A 19,572-nucleotide genomic window follows, 5' to 3' on the forward strand; every position below is an offset into this window, starting at 1 on the left:
ATCTGTTAGGGTGTCTTCTGTGCTTTCATACTAGTTTGTTTTCCTGGATGTTAACACTAAGACACTTCATTTCAGAGGACACCCCTTTGTCTGAAAACATATGATTTTTTTTTCTGTCTTCTTACATTACATTTTGGTTTAATTAAACTATTTCAGCCATTAACTACAGGTTAATACAACTAAACAGATGTCTTTCTGAAGGGAGAGCATCCCCCTTTCACATTACCATTATTTTCTTCTCCATTATGCATACGAGATAAAATTTTAATATTCTCCGTAAAAAGAATGTGACTTGCCTCTTTGACAATCATCGCTATGAACTTGTCTCATCAGGATCATTATAAGAAGCCAAATCGTACATCCTCTAAGACAAAATGACTGATGGTATGTGATGAGATGTGCCATAGTGCAACTACCTAGTTATGCATGATGTTTCCTAAACTTTGTATAGATGTCAGCAGGGACTGGCCTGTCTGCATAACACTTCCAGCTCCAGTGCTTTCTCCTTCTGTTTTGTCTTTTTCCCCTCCTTGTTTTTGATGAAGGCACCAAGTGCAGGTAATAGTCTGCCTGTCACATTTTGTAGCCCTTACATATGAAACAAATAACCTTTAGGACTGGAAAGCCATGTTGCCATCTTCTGTCCTTTCCCCTTCTCTGTCTTCACTGCAAGCCCTCACCAGGGGGGACACTGAGTTTTCCCCAGGCTGCTGCTTTCTTTGCTTTCAGTTTTTATCCAGCTGTAGTAGGCTTGTACAAAGCCATGGCTGGGAGAAGTGGGAGACACAGTATTCAAAGCCCTTGACCGAGAAGTACTTGACCCTGGGTGTCCTGTACACTGGACAAGTGCTGACCCATGAAACTCCAACCATTAGCACAAAAAGTGGACAGCCCCTGGGTCATGTGCCAGTTGCCCAGCAAGGTGTGTTGTCACAGAAGACGACCTTTTGTGCAAGATCATACTTGGGTGACAGTCCTTACTGCACAGCCAGTGGTTGGGCACCTGGCTTTGTTTAGCTTCTCCTCTTGGTCTAGGCAATGTGTTGTTGCTGTGTTGCTTTTGGATGGGGGCTCTCACTGAAAACCCTGGCAACTTCAACACCTAATACAGCTTTTCAGACCACCTTGGCGAGGCCAGGAGTTTTGTTCGTAGATGTGATGCTTTAGTTGGAGGTGTATAAATAGCTTTCCTAACAGCCATCCTGTGATTATCAGTTTAAGCATCCAGAAAATGATGTTATCAGCTAGGAGACACATCATATCAAATCATCACATCTGCTGTAATTCTCTTTCCCTCCAGAGCTGCAGCTTTGTCTGCACTGGGGCTGAGCTCCTGGTGTAACCACACACCCTGGCTCTGGTCCCAGTCCAGTGATGCTCTGCAGGGGGGTGCCTGCCCTGCAGTAGTTTCCACCCTTCTTTGAAACACAGTTAAATACGTTGTGGAACATATTAAAGTATATGATGTCCAAAGCAATCTTTTGCTTCAAGTTTTGCTGTGCTGTCTCCATTAGTAAAAGGAATTTGTACAAATTTACTGCTCAGGTGGACTAGTCCAGAGCTGGAGGACATGAAAAGAGATACTGTTTGTACAGATATTCCTATGAGCAGCATATGAAATGAGTATGCTCTGAGCTTTGATCAGTGACAGAAAAAAAAGGAAAACGGAGGCAAACTTAGTATGTATTTCTTTTCTTTGCTTCCACATGATATTTTCAATACAGACTTTTTTATAAAAGTATTCATATTTGTTGATTTTAAATGAGAAAAATTGAGTTTATAAGTGGAACTTCTGAGGTTACAGTAAGCGTGTTAATCAGTTTTGCAAAACAGCTAACAACAATAACGTCTGCAGTTACAAGAAGAGGAGCACATTATTAAATGTAATTTTTAACTATTTTTTTTCTTAATATTCTTGTTTTCAATGACTTCAGAATGGTTACTGTAGCCTGCACGCGTGACCTCTTACCTAACCTACTGCATCTGGCAAAAATCTTTTGCATACTCATATTCTGAAAGAGCAATTAGCATTGATGCAGTGCAACATGTAATCTGAGACGATGTTTCAGCACAGCTAGCAATGAATAAACCAAGAAGTTTAGGGTTTAGGGATCTCTGACTTCATTAAGGTTATATACCATTTCGCATATCACATATATACATCCTAATGGAGCAATATGGGAAAATCACATTAAAATATGAAAAAAATGTTTTGTTTGGCATTTATGAAGTTTATTAAAACACTGAGTAACAACATGGTATAAAAATGATCTTGTTTGCAGGGAACATTTGTTTTTGTTTCCCCTCTGGAGAAGTTTTGGCTGTTCAATTATAGGCCTCATTGCTTCAGCATTATTTTCAACTGAAATGTCAGAACTTGGAAAAGCATATCTAATGTGCAAATTAAGTTTATTGCTGCTCATTGAGTTGTTTATTTTTTGTGTGAGAAGTCTTTATTATACCTCCAGCACTCACAACATCTTATCTATTTTCTCTTCTGGAATGGGATTTGCCATATAATGCATGTCTGCAGTTGCTAAGCAAGATAGATAGATAACGTAGAAGCAAGAGCTTTTAAGAAGCTTTTAAAAGGATTTGAGGTGGAAGTCTTAAAGACACCCCATAAAAGAAGCAGAAAGTATCACACAAGTGAACTGCTCTGCATCAGCGGCACCACTGGATATCAGCAGGCTAGAACAAGAGGTACAAGAGGATGGCAGTACCACAATAAAATGGATTTTTTGCGAACGCTACTAAAGAAACACACCTGACACGCAAACCCAGTGTAATCCACAGAAGAACAGTTTTCAGTGTTTATTTGGTGGAGGCAAAGAGGTTCATGCCAGTAAGAAAGTAGACGACTTATAATACTAACAGCATATAGCTTTGAGATTTTTTGTGTTATAAGAGGAAAACTTTATGTTCTGATACTCCAAAATACCGGTTCACTAGAGGGTTCCATAGAATGCATTTTTTTCAAAATATTTATCTTTTCCCTACAGAGGCATTCCATAGGTTTTAACAGACAAATGATTATGGAATTTTGATTCCTTCTAATAACATTCTATAACAGGATTGCAGATGTCTTATTTCTGATCTCTTTGAATGTATGATCAAATAATGACATGAGGAATTACATGACAGACCTAATGAGGCAACTGTAAGATTATTGGAACCTTCTGATGAAGAAAAGTTTCAAAAAATTTCCAGCCAGTTTCATTAAAACCAGCTGGAGCTAATGGCTCCTGTACAACAGATGACTGGCTTTGATGGAGGTGTAAAGATTTTACAAAAAATGGGACATCATTTTCTGTTTGTGTTCTGTGGATTCTAGAATGCAAGGATTGAATCTGTTCACAAATTCTATGCAATCCTGTTTGTATCTTTCTTGCTTAGTCTTACTTTGACCTTTCCATAGAAATAAATTGATTTTATTTATAGTATTATACTTATTTATAGAATACTGTAATTGTACACAGTGCATTGTAGAAGAGTCAAAATGCACTGATCCTGGTGACTAACCATCCAATATGGAGAAACAGGAGTTATAAAATGAGGTGGCATTAAGTCTTGTGGCAGTAGAGATGATGTGGGTCTTGTGAAGGGTAGATATTTTAAACAGAAATTTGAAGGACAAGAAGTACTTGACACATGGAAAATTCCATAGTGGCGCAGTTTTATAAATGCTGAATCAACTAAAGCAGAAAAGGTGAATTTCACCCCTGGTATAAGTGCTTTGATTTGGAGTTTTAGCAGAATACCCAATTCCATGGGTAGCTTCAGACTATCGTCAAAGCAGTGAAAAATAAATACATCCAAGTTCTATTTAAGGGAAACAGATTAAATGCAAGCAGGAGTTTATACCTGGCAGCAAGGAGCTTATCCCAGGCTTCGGGGTCCATCCGAGAGGGCTGGGAAGCTGAACCCTGTAGCCACTGTTTGCTCATACCCAGACATTGACCTTACCAGTGGAAGGCGTGGGAAATATGCTCTTGCCCATCTAAGTGGTTGACATTGTAAACGAGCCTTGTCAGGGCCAGCCCTCTTCATTCCCAGCAGCAATTACTCTGTACAGAAGACACGAGCTGCGAAGGTGACCCTTGAAGGGATTTCAGAGGGGCCAGTTCCCACCTCCTGGTTCTCCCAGCTCCACCACACAGGTCAGACCCAGGGGCTACATGAGGTGGGCGACAGCCCAGGCTGACTTGCCAGACCATTCAGTACCCTCTTGTAAATCAGGTGCAACTTTTTGCATCATTTATGAGAGAATATGTGTGGAGACATCTCTCCTGCACAGGTAAAGACAGAGCAGACAAAACCCAAGTGGACTCAGGGAGAAAGTATGTATAAACATTGAGAGCAATTTAGAATTTCCCCTTTGAGGTTGACCACGGTGTTCAGGGGAAGTCTTTACTTCTTCAATGCCGTATCTTGTTGGCTTTAAAAGCTCAGTTTATAGGTTTAAGGAAGGAGCGACAGGATGACTTTGGAGGAAGAGATGAGGAGTTTGGAGGACTGTGTCAGGCCAGAAGATCATGCCTCTCCACCTGCTAGTGGCTAAGAGAAGTTCAGCTATCACAAAAGCAACTTTCAATTTTTTAACATAGACCAGGGTATTATGTTTTTTCTTCTTTTAACATATACAGCATTATTGCGAGTAATAGAATTTCTCTCCTCCAGGTGTTACTCATGCAGTTCTATTTCAGCTGTGAGAACTACAGAAGGAAAAGCAAGAAAAGAAAACTTTGTGGAGGTTCTCTAGTTCCCAGATACTTTTCAGAATTATTCTATAAAAGTTACCTGTACTTCACAATGGAATTACTTCATTAGAGATTTATGGAGACAAGTTCTTTGCCAGCATGTGCTGAAATCAGTGGAGTTGTGCCAACAAAGAATATGGCCCTTGAATCATCTGGAATTTATTGCATCTGACACACTGCTTCCAGTGAGAGGAAGAGATTTCTCTAACCTAATGATTGAGTATCTTTAAGACAGTCATCTGAGGCCTTCACATTTTTACAGTCCTTGACTTCACACAAACTGATGGAGCTGCCACAGTGATAGTTTTACATGGCTGTGAAGAGCAATTGGAGTATGCAGAGAAATCTGAGCAAGCGTGTTCCAAGTCTGAGCTCTAACTCACAATGAGAACCTCTGACACTCTCTTAAATGATACCAGAAAAAAAACCACCTTATTTGTCTGTAAAAGTAAAAATAAGACAAGTTCTTTCTTTGTTTTCCCCTGAAACTGTTACTTGATGCCTGCAGATGTGATGCTTTACAGATGAAACCAGTGAGATCCAGTTTTATTTTAAAAGGTTAGCAGAAAATGCAACGTTCTGCCTTGTTTCTACTTGACCACTGCCGTAACAGTCACTCATCCAATGCAGCTCAGGCACTGGGAAGAAGCCCTTCAAGCTTCAGCCCATATTGCCTGTCTGTACCTACATATTAAATCAGTTACTGCAGTGATGGGGACAGTCTGAATGGGAATGGGTTTGAAGGTCAGAGGTTGGATGCCCTGTCATGCACCAGCCCTTTGGAACCAAGGCCTTGGTAAAACCTTGGTAAAAAAAAAAAAATAATTCTGAATTTTCAAATATATTTCTAAGACATAGAGTTAAGCCAGAATGAACACTGAACTAATACAGCTTGTGCAAATTTTCTTCTCCTCTCACATTATTTTCAGAACATATTAATACTGTTGAATTGGTTCTACTTTCATTTATACATGCACCTCTAAATTCTCACCATTTTGTAACACTGATGCACAAAAGCTTTATTCAAGGGAATTGCTTACAACAAAGTGGTTGTTATCTCTCATCTATCTGCCAGTCATATCAACAGGAGTGAAGCCATATAAACTTATTTTTTTCCCCTTCAGCGAGGAGCTCCTACTTTCCTTAATAAGAACTGCAAGTTTGTTTCTCAGTGTAAGAGGCTAAAAAAGATTACATAAATAGTTTTTCTCTCTGTGAAGGTATCTTCTTTGAAGCTGTAACATGAGCAACGCTGTGCAGTAAACTACCACCACCATTTATATAGATTAGGGATCTCATTGTATAAAGTAAGTGGAGATGAACAGCAGTTTTGCTTTTGTTGCAGTTTCCTTTAAGGAGAGATTTGCAAGTCTGAAGAACTGTGGGCATATTTTTAAGTCTTAATAATGAAGTCTGCACTTTTTGAGCTGAAATCATATCTATTGACTATGGGCTTTACAAAGTAACATATGACTAATTCAGCATGTTGCCTCTGCGTCTGCTTGCTCTCAGAGGCACACAGCATGCTCATTGTGTTGATATTGCAAAAGTAATAAGTTATACATAGGTAAGAGTGTTCTGAAATCATTATTAGAGATAATTTTCTTTATTATGGGACATTTGGACCAATTTAAAATCATTGCACAAATGGTACAAAACTCATTCAAGATCTACTATTTTTATAAGCATTTTAATAAAAAGGAATTTATTTTTGTTTCCACAGAAAGGACTGTAATTACGATTCCACCTTCTAATATGGATGTAACAGTTGGAGAAAGCATAGTTCTTCCATGCCAGGTGTCTCATGACCCATCCATTGACGTGGTGTTCACATGGTCATTCAATGGCAATAGGATTGATTTTAATAGTGGAATACATCATTTTGAAAGAATTGGAAGAGTAAGTTTCTTAAACTCCTTAGTGCTTAATGAAAACTATTTGCCACAGTCTTTAGATGACACAAATATTTATCATAATTCTACCATCGCTATTTATATGCATGGCAAATCACTGTTTCTTTACAAGGGTTGCAGCCATTTGTTTTTCTTTCTTAAATTTCATAAAGGCGCTTGAGTTATTTGTGAAGCCCTAATAAAAATGTCCACATGAAAGAAACTGATGATAGCTATGAATATTTTAATTTAAAAGCTGAATTTTTTATTAATATTGAGCAATTTATAAAAATGTCCAGTATGGAAAGCATGTTGTGAGTGATTAGTTTACTCTTTTTGTATCTCCAGGAATCTATTGGGGATTTGATGATAAGAAATATTCAGCTACATCATTCTGGGAAATATGTGTGCATGGTACAGACAACTTTAGACAGTCAGTCTGCAACAGCAGATATAATTGTAAGAGGTATGTCTGTTAAATGTAGACATGTATATCTTCTGGAGGAGTTAGGAGTTCTTAACATCAGCTGTTGTTTAAATGATTCCTAGGACAGCAGTTCAGCATTTCGCTAGGTAAATGCTATATATATCTTGTACCCTTGGCTCCAAAATTCCATTGAGGTGGTGGCCAGCATGATGCTAACATGCAGCTAATCCAGGGAGATCCGTGCGATTCTGCCATGGCCTCTTTGAAAGGTAAACTTTCCTGGCCACCCAGGTCAATATGGCAAGGCATAGGGAAGTCCTCTCCTTTCAGCACACTGCTGTACTTGCTTCTTGCTGGGCAACTCTGGGTCACTCTGCAGGCTGGAAAAAAAACCCACCAGACCGAGTTCCTTTCCACAAGTTGAGGTTAATATGAAAAATGAGTTTCTGTGGTCAGCTATTGCATCTTTTTACTGCCAGCAGCAAGAGAAATGCTGTGATGGGAGCAGATCCTTTGAACCCTAGCAGAAATCAGCAATCTGTATAGTGTACCATCTTGTATTCTTTCTAAACCTCAGTTTTGATTAGATTCAGTAGGAATTCTGAAAATGTCAGATGGTTCAACGAAAGACACAGCAGGTAAATTTTTGTCAGCCAAAAAAAAAAAAAAAAATTCCTTTGTTTGTAGTTTTCATATTAGTAACATAAAAACATTCAATTTCCTGACTCAAAACCTCTCATTAATTAGAAAAATGTAACACAGACATGAAACCATCGTTTAGAGATTGTGCTGCTTTTGTGAAACTGCAGCTTCACTAATAATTCCACTGACTTGAGAAAGTAAGAGTTGCTTGACCCATTCCAGGAGCAAATCTTCTCTTCCTAATACCTTCGTCTTAAAAATGCTAATCATATTAGGCCCCCCAGGTCCACCAGGAGATGTTAAAGTTGAACATATTTCTAGCACTACTGCTGTCTTATCCTGGAAGTCTGGAATAGATAATAATAGTCCAGTCCAGATCTACAGTGTTCAGACGAGGACTCCTTTCTCAGTTGGATGGCAGGCAGTTTCAACAGGTGAGCAATTTAAGAGTTGCTTTGTATTTTTTGCATGTACCATTAATTTGCATCTGCCATTAATTATTTCTAAAATACATTTCACATGTTTATTTTGCCTTCAGTTCCTGAAGTAGTTAATGGCAGGACTCACAAGGCAACCGTCATTGACTTAAGCCCTTGGGTTGAATATGAGTTTCGTGTGGTTGCCAGCAATAGTGTTGGAACTGGGGAGCCAAGCAGACCATCAGCTCTACTGAAAACTAAAGCAGCAGGTAAGCTCCTTAGTTTCTGTCAGGTTTTTTGCACACAGACACATTGTCAGCTCCCGGGTGTGAGAGTGGCACTGCAGCAGAACCGCTCACTCCTACAGGGTTACATTCACATCTGTCTAGCATTTTAGTCTGTGGCTGCTATGGCTTCATGACAGCACACCTACACTAATGATGCAAGGGATGCTTGGACATGATTGAGGGACTGCACGTTTTGCTCTCTTGTTTGGAGATCACTTGAGCTAGCAACAAAAGCTGGAGCTGGCCCATGCTCCCTTCCTTTGATATGTCCCAAAATATATCTAGTCCACATGCCTGAACACAAACTTTCATTCAAGCGGTTGGGGAGTTGGATTTGTTTTCTTCCAGTTACAACTGCGTTTAGACCCTGCTCAGGGACTTGCATAGGAAATTATAAAGCCAGCTCTCTGGCACAGCCTAGCACAAGCATGTAATGCCTTTGCTGCAGAGGATGTTTGATATCTGAGCATCAGTAGGGACAGGATATTGGCTTTAACTGGAGGAAATAAATTACAGCATCCAAAGCCCAGTGAAACTAATAGCTTCCATTGACTCCAGGGCAGGATCCTTACTATCTGTCTGTCTAACCTTTACACATTTATCTTCTGGGGCTTGGAACCTCATAGGAAGAAGGCTCATTCTTGGATGACCGACACTGTCAGTCCTTTGACCTACTCAGTTTGGTGCGATTTATTTGAAGTCCAAACCTTTGGTTTGTTTTATGTTTCTCCCAGCCCCCTGCTTATCAACTCTCTCCCACCTATAAAATCAGTATTTATAGGATGGAAAGCAATAAAATGGAAGCAGCTTTTACAGTCCACTTTCTCTTTTCTGTTTATCTCATTTGCCAAGCTCTGAAGCCTGGCAAGCTGCATTTCAAGACAGAACTCAAAATACAGTATTGTACATTATACAGCAGAAAATACATAACGTCCTTAGAAACGTGGATCCACTGGTTTCTCAGGATACCTACAATACTGGTTCCAAGGCAGAATTACTTCAAAATGTATTAAATCAGTTGATTTAAATTTAACAAGTTCTTTTTCCTGTTGTTGAAACAAAAACTTACACTGAGTATTGATGCCAGAAAAAACTGTTTGATCATTAGAACACCAATTTTGGTAGATTTTGTTGTCTTTCCAGGTGCAGTGAGACATTAAAAGAGCTCTAGCAGCAGTCAGGACTGCCTGGCCAGTGTGGCAGTAAAGCAGACTGCAGGCTGCCCCCAAGGAAAGGGAAGAGCCTGAGAGCCTCCAGCCTGGAAAGATGCACTGATCCTGCATGACCTTAGGTGTCTGGGGGATGCATGCCTGAGTGGTGCATGGCCCCTTCCTCCAGCAGGAGAACCAAAGGAAGTTTTCATATGCATGGAGTAAGGAGCAATGTGAAAAGGGAAGGCTAAAGAAAAGCTGGAGACAGGGAGAGGCCAGATTTTCTAAATTTCCCAGCAGAGTATCACAGATACATGTTCTCCATTACACGATTGATCATGAAGTCAAAATTAGTCTGGGGAAGTTCTTTCTTGCTGTTGCCACCATGGGGCTTTGTGAAAAGTGTGATATTCAAACCCACGTATACAGTCAGTAAAAGCTTTCATTTTTAGAAGTGGTTTTTCATTATTTGAGGAATTCACAAGACTAGGGCTAGAAAGAGAAAGAAACAATAAAATTAATATTATTTATCATGGCAATAGCACAACAAACATTATTTCCTTACAGTGTAGCACTGTCTGAAGCTTAACAGAAGGAACAGAAAGATTTGTTTCAGGTTTTAGTTGCTTAACCCCTTCACTGCTGTAAATCATTCTGTCTGAAAATTTTGCTGTGCAGTGGGAGAAGTAACAGCTTGTCTTAATTTTTTTTCATCAGAATAGGAAACTGAAAACAGTATGACAGTGTGAACAGCAAAAGCTGGCCACAAAAGGGTGAATTTGAACTTCACTGTTGTAATAGCTATATTGCCAGCTGTAATCTGAGCATTAGTACATTTGTGGATGCAAATGAGCCACTGTTCATGTGATTAAAGTGGAGCTGAGAATTAATTGAGCCTCTGTTGGTGCACTCAGCTGTAAATTTTCATCTGTTTCTCAACTATGACCCAGTTGAGGCTCTGCTGAGCAGTAGTACAATTTTTTTCCCCATGCAAATGTATTAAGTACTGAACACTTTTAACACATGAACTAATTGAGCATCAGCTGGTTCATGAAACAGTGAAACCCTAGGCTTGAAAGTCTGTTTTGTCATTTTTTCCTTTATTGCAATTCTTTTCAGTCTTCGATTATTTGCCACTGATGTGCACAAAGACATTGATTGTGAGTGACAAAATTGAGTATCTATGCTAAACTCTCTGAAAGGGCCCAGTCCGTTTGCACTTGCACTCACTTTTATGACTGCAAAACAAAATCATCGTGAAATGTCTACATTTCTGGAGAGGATGAAATCAGATAAAGATTTATGTGTGAGATGGAGTCTAGAAGTCATAGTGGATTGACATAAATTTCTGTGAACTTGAAGGACTATTGCCTTTATTGCCACTCCTGCAGCTGGGCCAACGCTGAGTGGAAGAATGGGGAAGGACAGGCACACATGGCAAAAGTTGCCAAAATCTCTGAAAAAGCTTCTGAGATGTAACTGGCCCACCTGTTTCTGATCCTGTCTTCAGCCCTGTCTTGACACATCCAGTTTTCAGACAGGGAGAGCTGAATGAATGGAACAACAAAAACAATCTTGAAATTTCCAAAAACAGTACCAAGGGTCTAGAGATGGCAAACAGTACAAATGCCCTTTAATAGGGGGTTCCTGTATCAGTAGGTTCCAGGGTTGTCATCTTCTTAATACTCTTCCAGCAGCTGGAAAGGAAGGCAATTCCATCCTTGCAAGTAGAACTGTAGTGAACTCTACAGTAAGAACAAGGTTGGTCTGTCTAAATTCCATCCATTAGATCACAATCCAGTTCCTCAAAACTGTCAACATTTGAAGGTTAATGGGGTGGGCATGTTTATTGAAATGCAAGAAATGCTATTTCCTTTGCCTCTGCAACAAGAGTGTTTGAGTGATGAGAAGCCTCTTTAGCCTGGAACACTAGCCTGTAGCTTGACCTCGACCCTGTACCTATGGTGCCGTACCCCTGGGGCACTGCTGGGGAAATCAAACTGTAATCAATGCACTTTTGGACACTTACAGACTTGGAAGAAGGAGAAAAGCAAATTACAAGTTTTGAATTTCCTAAGAAAAGCATACAGCCAATTAAAAAAATTAATATATTGCTCCAACAACATGTTTACCGAACAAATGCATAATTAGTAAATCAGTAGTGTTGCAGCTACAGTCTGAATGGAACATCATTTTGCCAATTAGTTGATGAGGCATAATAATGTCAGATACTTGATGCTACTAGCTTCTTTAATTAATTTTTTGAACCAGGGTACTCATGTATCAAATACATCTGTGGCTTCAGCCTTATAAACTTGAAAATGTGTAAATGTAATTTCAGTTCATTTAAAATGTACAGTTACATGATATAGTCCCTGTTCTGCGTGTTGAAAGGCAGAGTAGCTGCATACGTGCTAGGAAAAGCTCTGACCAGCCAGTTGACAAGACCTCGGCAGTAGCAGTGGGTAGTGGCAAGCACCAACGTCTTTTCTTCTCCAGTTCCTGTCGTGGCACCAACGAACATCAGTGGAGGAGGAGGAAGCCGCTCCGAGCTGGTCATCACGTGGGAGGTAATTGTTAGCTCAATTAACCTAAGCTGTCTAATGGGGGAGAGTCCATGGGTGAAATCACAGCCCTGCTGAAATCCAAAGGCTTTTGGTCACTGGCTTTGGCTGAGCCTGGATTTCATCCTGCATCTGGAGACAAAAAAGCCTGCAAGAGATACAGCAAGTTTTCTATGTTATAGTGAACAATTTATAAAAATAAACAGTTTAAGAGGCATGTTATAAAGATGTTTAGAAGTCTGTATAACCCTCTTATCTCCATTGTACAGGAGGTGCTTAACACACTAATCTGCTTGGCCATTTTTTGCATTAACATTTTTCATACTTTTGTTTACATGTTTTTCATTCTGGAACACTGTGCTGACAAGACATATCCTATTATGCGTTAAAGGAGATGAGCCCTTTAATTCTTCAGCACTCCAGCAAGAGGAAAGAATATAAGTTTTCAGAAGAGCTAATACCATAGTACGCGTTGCAACGGGTGAGCACAGGGCGTTTCAGAGTAGAAAGTAAGCGTTGTGGGAAGAAGCCCTCCTCCAGCCACCCAGCAGCATCCCCACGGCCATTGTGATGAAGACACACATCCTCTTGCAAAGCCCGTGCAGCGGTGGGGCAGGCACTCGGTCAGGACTCTAGCCTCTATGGGAGAGCTCCCCGGAACAGCTCCCAGCCTCTGTTTTTTTTATTGCCACTGAAACATAGATGTGAAGTTGATGTGATTCACCGAATTAAATCTCTCCCCTGGCTTTGTGGGTATCTAACTGAAGTAGGAGCTACTCCATGCCATCAGCAGCACGCAGCCTGGAGGGCAGAGGCCAGGCGGCCTTGCCATGTATCTGACTGTCAGGTGTGACTTCTCAGAGGCTGCACAAGATGCCCTCTGTTTAGTCCCTAACTTGAAACAGGGCCTCTATGAACATTGTGCTCCCTTTGTACATGATGGAAAATTTCTCTTAATGAAAGGAAAAAAAAAAAAAAAAAAAAGGCTTCTAGTTTAGCTTAAGCAAGAAAAGCAGTCTTCTCTCTTCCTTGACTTCATTCTTTTTCCAAAGAAATAACCAATCTCATTTATACAGTTTGAAGGAAAGGAAAAAGAATGAAATTAAACTAAAAATTATGTTCTTCATCAGCTGAGCGAGCTACCTTTGTTCTGTATGCTAAAAAACTGTGCCATTTAAGCAGCCTTTCGGGGGAGGAAGGGAAGTGATAGGAAAATAATTAGGTAAAAAAAACCCACCTCACTACATAAATAATACTGCCAATGCTTTCCCCTCTTCATGCTGCAAACCGAGTGAAACTTCACTTTTACTGAACTAAATTTTCTTCAGTGTGCATCTTTCGCTCTTTTGTTTTGTTTCCTCCTCTACTGACCTACTCTTTGGGAGCAGAAGAACATGAAAATTGAAAGCAACCTGAGAGATCTCAATCAAATTATCCTGTTGGACTCCATAGTGTGTCCTGAAAAATAGGAGAAGTACTAATTATGCCAAGCTAACAACAGTGAACATTACTCTCCAGCTTTCTGTGATGTACTCACTAAACATCTTGATTACAGCTGAGGTCACAGAAACCTCAAAAACAAATTAAATGCTCTAGAAAGTAGCTTGGACCCTTATAAATCCCCGGTGCACCATCATCCCTCACACTTAACTCTCTCAGGACTAGCAAAGAGATAGAAGAGGGCATATAGGGGAATGTTTGCAAAACACATCAGGAAAGACACATTTGTTATATATGCCAGGCTAGGCTTATTATTAGAATTAGAAGGAATTCATGAAGAAAATAATAAGTGCCGTGAAGTCTTCTGATGTAATTCCTGTATTTTTTTTCCCTCCCTTCTTCTCACACCAGTGCTCCCAGGAGTTCCTCTGCAGGAGAGGAGATTGGAGCCAGGAGTGATCCCAGGGACCACAGTTCTGACCCTGTGTTCTCTCTCTTTTTGCACCATTTTCCATGTCTGCTTTTCTGCACACCTTAATTTTGATGCAGGCGTCTAAAATAAATGAAATTTTGCTGAGAAACTCTTCTTTCCTCCATGTGCTACTTGTTTCATAAATGTTATCTTGCTTTGAGAAGCCAATGTAGAAGTATTTTTATCCCATGAAAACAAAAAGTTCCTGTTGGAAACAGTGTTGATTTAATTGCCTGTTCAGTATGAGTCAGTAATACATGTCTTGACATGAGATTTTATTAATAGAAACATTTTGCCATGTTGACTTGCAATAACATTTCTGTTCTAAACAAACTTAAATAAGACTATGTTAATGCACTTGAGACTTTTACTTGTGCTTAAAATTATATGTAAGTATTGCACTTATATGCAGGCAGTTGTACAGCTGATGCACATGTCTGTGTTCCTGACTTTTTTTCCTTTTAAAAAGTCATTTATTTAAGATTAGCATTCCTATACCCCTTGGGGAAAAAACAAATCAGCTACAACTTGTAGTGAGTGAAATGCTCTTAATTTTTAAAACTTCATGCCTGAAAGAGAATAACTTCAATGGAGCTGATCAGATCTTTTGTTTCTAAATTGATTGCCTCAATAGATTTATTATTTTGATTTTTATTTCAATATTACATTGACTGATGGAGCAAACATTATTATCTTCTCTAAGGCACAGTCAACTAAATCAATACCACTAAAATATACTCAGAGAATGAAGATTCAATTAAAACAGTGTATACTTGCAAATGCTTATTGACTGACTGCCTTGTCACTACAGCCAGTTCCAGAAGAACTACAAAATGGGGAAGGTTTTGGCTACATCATTATGTTTCGTCCTCTTGGCTCGACAACCTGGACAAAAGCAGTGGTGGCTTCAGTGGAAGCAAGCAAATATGTTTACAGGAATGAAAGCATTACACCTCTCTCTCCTTTTGAAGTGAAAGTCGGTGTCTACAACAATGAAGGAGAAGGGACCCTGAGCTCCATATCCATTGTCTACTCAGGAGAAGATGGTAATGCATGTTACTCTTACCAGTAATGGTTGTGTAGCATCAGTAGGTCCCAAATATGATCAGACAGGTCTCCATGGGGGTATTAAGGAGCCTGCTGACAGCTGGTCATTGAAAATTGACAGAAGGCACAAGACAGAAGATGGGAAATTGAAGTAAAAGAAAGCAAGGGGCAGGTTTTCAGAACTGCTTTAAGTAGACAGCATGTTTCAACTTATTTGTCCCCAAGCAGCTCTCAGTGAGAGGGCTGGGAAAATCAGGAGACATTCAAAAGTATAGTGCTCAGAGGGTCTAGCTCTTGGGACCACTCAGTGCAGTTGATCTCTGAAAATCTGTCCCAGATGATGGGCAGTGACCAATTTTGAAAACGTGTTTTGCTGATGCTCCACAATAAATGGGTAGTAAAGGCAGCGGTTCACACCACCAGGTTTCCTGAGCCTCTGCCAGCTGCTTCTCCCAGAATATCTTCCTCTTTTCTTGAATCTCCCTCAGTTCCTGACATAACACCCTTCTGCTAACACAAATGTTCCACCAGCTGCGTTTTCTCCCATCACCCAGAGCCACGGAGAGCACCAGCAGGGGCTTCGGCACTGAGCGTTTCGGCGGCGGAGGTGGAGGTCTCCTGGCAGCCCATCACATGGAACAGGCACACAGGCAGGGTGCTGGGCTATGAGGTGAGACGGCTGGTGCTGGTGTCTGACGCCTTACACATGTCCTTTTCCTGGCCATGTTTGTGTTCTGGTTTTCCCCCCCTTGCTTCCAAGTCAACAGGCAATGGAACTCTTCACCTGACTCTCCTTAGCAACATTTCACCTGAGATAATCACAAGCTTTTACAGACCGGGGCTGTAGCTCTGTCCCAGACTTCTTGTAATCTGAATTAAAACCTCAAGATTAATCATTTGCAATGGCTACTATAAAAAGACTCATGCTTGATTCCACAAAACAAAGCTGATCCTCCCTCCTCTTACACAGCTCTAATGCTGCCTGAACACGATGGGGTACTTGCTAGTGCGGGGGCATGACCCATAGCATTGACTACACAAGAAACCAGGGTAAACGCACTTTAGTGCTATCTAAAATTTGTGTTGCGGTGTATTTGAAAGGCTTTTGGCTTCTTACCCCTCTTAGAATCATAGAATCATTTAGGTTGGAAAAGTGTTTCACATAATCGAGTCCAACCATTAACCCAGCACTGCCAAGGCCACCGCTAACCCATGTCCCCAACTGTCACATCTACACATACTTTAAATGCCCCCGGGGATGGTGGCCCCACCACCTCCCTGGGCAGCCTGTTCTAGTGCTTCGCCACCCTTTTGGTGAAGAAATTTTTCCTAATATCCAATCTGAACCTCCCCTGGTGCTGCTTGAGGCTCCTTGTAGTGAGCACCTGCTCAGCTACTAATAACTGACAGGTTTTTGCCCTGTGCACTGGAGTGCATTGCTGGTGTCCCGGCACAATTCCAGGGCCAGATCCAGGGCCGGGCATTTCTGGGTCCAAGCAGGGGGAGCAGCGAGGATGATGGATGGTGCCAGACCCCGGGGGCACTCCACCAGCTGTGCTGCTGCCGAGCTCCAGCACCTGGCGGGAGCAGAAAACCAGTGTCAGCTACATCTGACATCTACAGGACAGACTAGGGGTGCCTCCAGCAGAGTGGGGGCAGAACAGATTTTTGTAACAAAATTGGGTACTTCAAAGTAACCTCAGATATTCTTGCTAGGCATTTTACTAGTGAAACAACTGTCTGGTGGGGTTTTTTTAATGTAGATAAGATAAACCAAGACAAAAGCAAGTCAGAAATACTTCAAATCCTGTTGTGTTTATATACAAATCTATAAATGAAGGTAATATGGAGTCACGTACGTACACAAACCTTCCTAAAGCAATTACTCACTGGAAAAAGCCCCCAGATCTAAATAGCTGTTACTGAATCAAAAGTAGAGGCAGGATACAAAATAATTAAAAAAACTCTTAGATGACTGAGGTAAATGGTTTTTTGTAACTTTTAAAGTTTTCTTCATATGAGTTCAAACCATAAAACCAAACAAACTTTTAAAATTTCTCACTTTATCAAAGGTTTCCTTTCGGACATCTATAAAGTTAAAGATTTAATTTACTTCCTTACTTAGTATTCAGTCGCTGAAATTTTATTTCTTCTCTATAAATATTCATGCTTTGTTTTATTTCCTGCTAGTTTTGAATACAAAAAGTCTTGTATTCCTTGAAATCTTCATTGTCGGCATGTCTGCTTCCCCGCCAAATCTGTAATTGATGGAAAACAATAAATTGCCTGTTCTTCGTTCTCACTTTTCAGGTTTTATATTGGACTGATGATCCCAAGGAAAGCACGGCTGGTAAAGTCAGAGTCAATGGGAATGTAACAGCCAAAAATATCACAGGACTAAAAGCTAACACAGTGTATTTTGCAACAGTTCGAGCTTATAACACTGCAGGGACAGGGCCCTCCAGCACCCCAGTAAATGTCACCACTAAAAAATCACGTGAGTATTCAATTTCGTACAACAAATGTTGCAAACTCCCAAGTGTGATAGTGACATTTCAGCTTACCGTGACCCATCTCAGCTAAATGTTGCAGTATCAAAGAAAACAGGATCCCAAATTTCTTTGTAAATTAGGCAACAAACTCTGTGACCAAGCAACTTCTCTATCTCCCCCTGACAATATTTCTGTGGTCACCAGCAAGTTTACTCAGACTCCTCTGGTATTTAAGACATTAATACAATATTTAGCTTTGGGTCTGTCTTCATGGAAGCCAAAATTCCTATCAACTTAAATCGGGTTATTTCATTTACCCTGTTCTATTGATATGCTAAAGTAATTTTGCACACCTACAAAATTAGATAACACCAGTGTTCGTGTTCCTGCACTGTAGGAACCGTGAGGAAGGATTGCCTTTCTCATTGCAACAGCATGCCACTTACTTTCAGGAGTCTTCGAAGGAGACTTCAAAAGAGAGGCAGAGTCAATAGAGGAAAAATGTTCTGCTGGTCAAACAATAGATTTTGATGTGGGAATGTGGGTTTGGTTTTTTCCAGAAAACTGTTGAATGCTCTAAATACAGTGCTTTTATGAGACCTCTAAGCTGTGCACTAGAGAGGGTAATATATGGGATACATTCATATAAATACTATTTAGACATATTTTTTTTGGAGTTTTCTGCCATTGTAGAAGTAAAATCATATGCTGTTCTATTTGTGAGAAGTAACTTCATGAAACCAGTGCTTTCATGGGGCCATCCTGCAAGGTAGCAAAGCAGCACTGAGCACCATCCTGCAGGGTTGAACCCATTAAGTAAATGTTCACTAAAAGCAAAATAGTCACAGAGCAGGAAATCTTGGATCTACTATGTACCAGAGTGCCCAAAATTCATTACTGTTTAAGCATTCAATATTTTTAATACATTCCCTTGGACTGTGTTTTCCAGTAAACAGTTGATCAGCCCTTTTGCACAAGGGAAATTTTTTTCCTGTTTTTCACCAGTTTTCCTCTTGTCTGTGTGCTGCCTCATGCTATTCTCAAAGTACAAGACAGGAAACAACTTGTAAAATGAGTTAAAGATAAAACTTAAAATTTAATGTAAATAACATAAACCAAAATAAAGGCAAATAAGGTATTTCTTAAGGACTCAAACATGACCTTTCTCACAGGCAATTTCTTACTGGAAAATAGACTCATCTCTGGAAATGATTCTCTGTATTTGTACCTGCATTTGTATGAAAGACAAGTTAAAGACATGGCAGTCAAAGTGCCAAGACATATAAGGAATAAATTTGCTTTTTTTTTACATTGACTTCATCTTCTGTCAAATTCAGGATTGTACTAATGGTTCATTTAAAAATTAAAGTCAAAATAACCCCTTTAATATTTAAAAACATATATTAAATTTTTAAGCTCTAGTCTCTGAAAGATGGAAGCACTTTCAATATGGGTAGAGGTAATAGGTCAAGAGAATATAAACAATGTGCATCGGCAGTGGGAGTGTTAGCTTCAAGGTAATGTCTTTGTCTTCCCACTCATCATCCAGGATTCCTACGATGTTCTCTGTGTGCCTTTATTGTAGAGAGTAAGCAAAACTAAAATGGTCCTTCTGCCAAGTAGGTGCAATTCTGATTGAAACATACTTGCCTAAGATCAATTTAAGGTCTAAGTTGATATCCTGGTTTAAGCTTAAAGTACTTAGGAAAGTGGAAATTATGTCCTTCCTCCATGAACATACCGGTCCATTAGGAGCTGTTGTGATGCTCAGCTCTTCTGCTTCTTTACTTTTATGTCAGGCATTTCAGAAATTTCTTTGCTTTTTCTTTACAAACGTATACATCAGCAGAGACAGATCTTAGAAATACTTTGCAAGGATAAAGCTCAACTCAGTACAGCAACAATGCCAAGTGTTACCTAAAACATCATTAATTTAATGAACTTAAACATATACTTGGACCATACTGTTCTTGACAATG

The 19,572-nt window shown here is 40.0% G+C and overlaps 1 protein-coding gene across 5 annotated transcripts in view; it reads left to right on the forward strand.

Moving 5' to 3' along the window:
* Positions 1-19,572, forward strand: part of LOC308062777 (contactin-6-like) — a 169,137-nt gene that overhangs the window by 142,353 nt on the left and 7,212 nt on the right. For all 5 annotated transcript variants that reach the window (XM_080384700.1, XM_080384702.1, XM_080384701.1 and 2 more), the window contains 8 exons: positions 6,484-6,659; positions 7,001-7,118; positions 7,997-8,155; positions 8,260-8,409; positions 12,078-12,148; positions 14,866-15,100; positions 15,656-15,771; positions 17,412-17,598. In XM_080384700.1, the coding sequence (XP_080240826.1) occupies positions 6,484-6,659; positions 7,001-7,118; positions 7,997-8,155; positions 8,260-8,409; positions 12,078-12,148; positions 14,866-15,100; positions 15,656-15,771; positions 17,412-17,598 (1,212 nt within the window). The remainder of the gene's footprint in view (positions 1-6,483; positions 6,660-7,000; positions 7,119-7,996; positions 8,156-8,259; positions 8,410-12,077; positions 12,149-14,865; positions 15,101-15,655; positions 15,772-17,411; positions 17,599-19,572) is intronic.

Source organism: Falco punctatus, assembly GCF_963210335.1.
Source record: "Falco punctatus genome assembly, chromosome: 4".
Classification (NCBI taxonomy): domain Eukaryota; kingdom Metazoa; phylum Chordata; class Aves; order Falconiformes; family Falconidae; genus Falco; species Falco punctatus.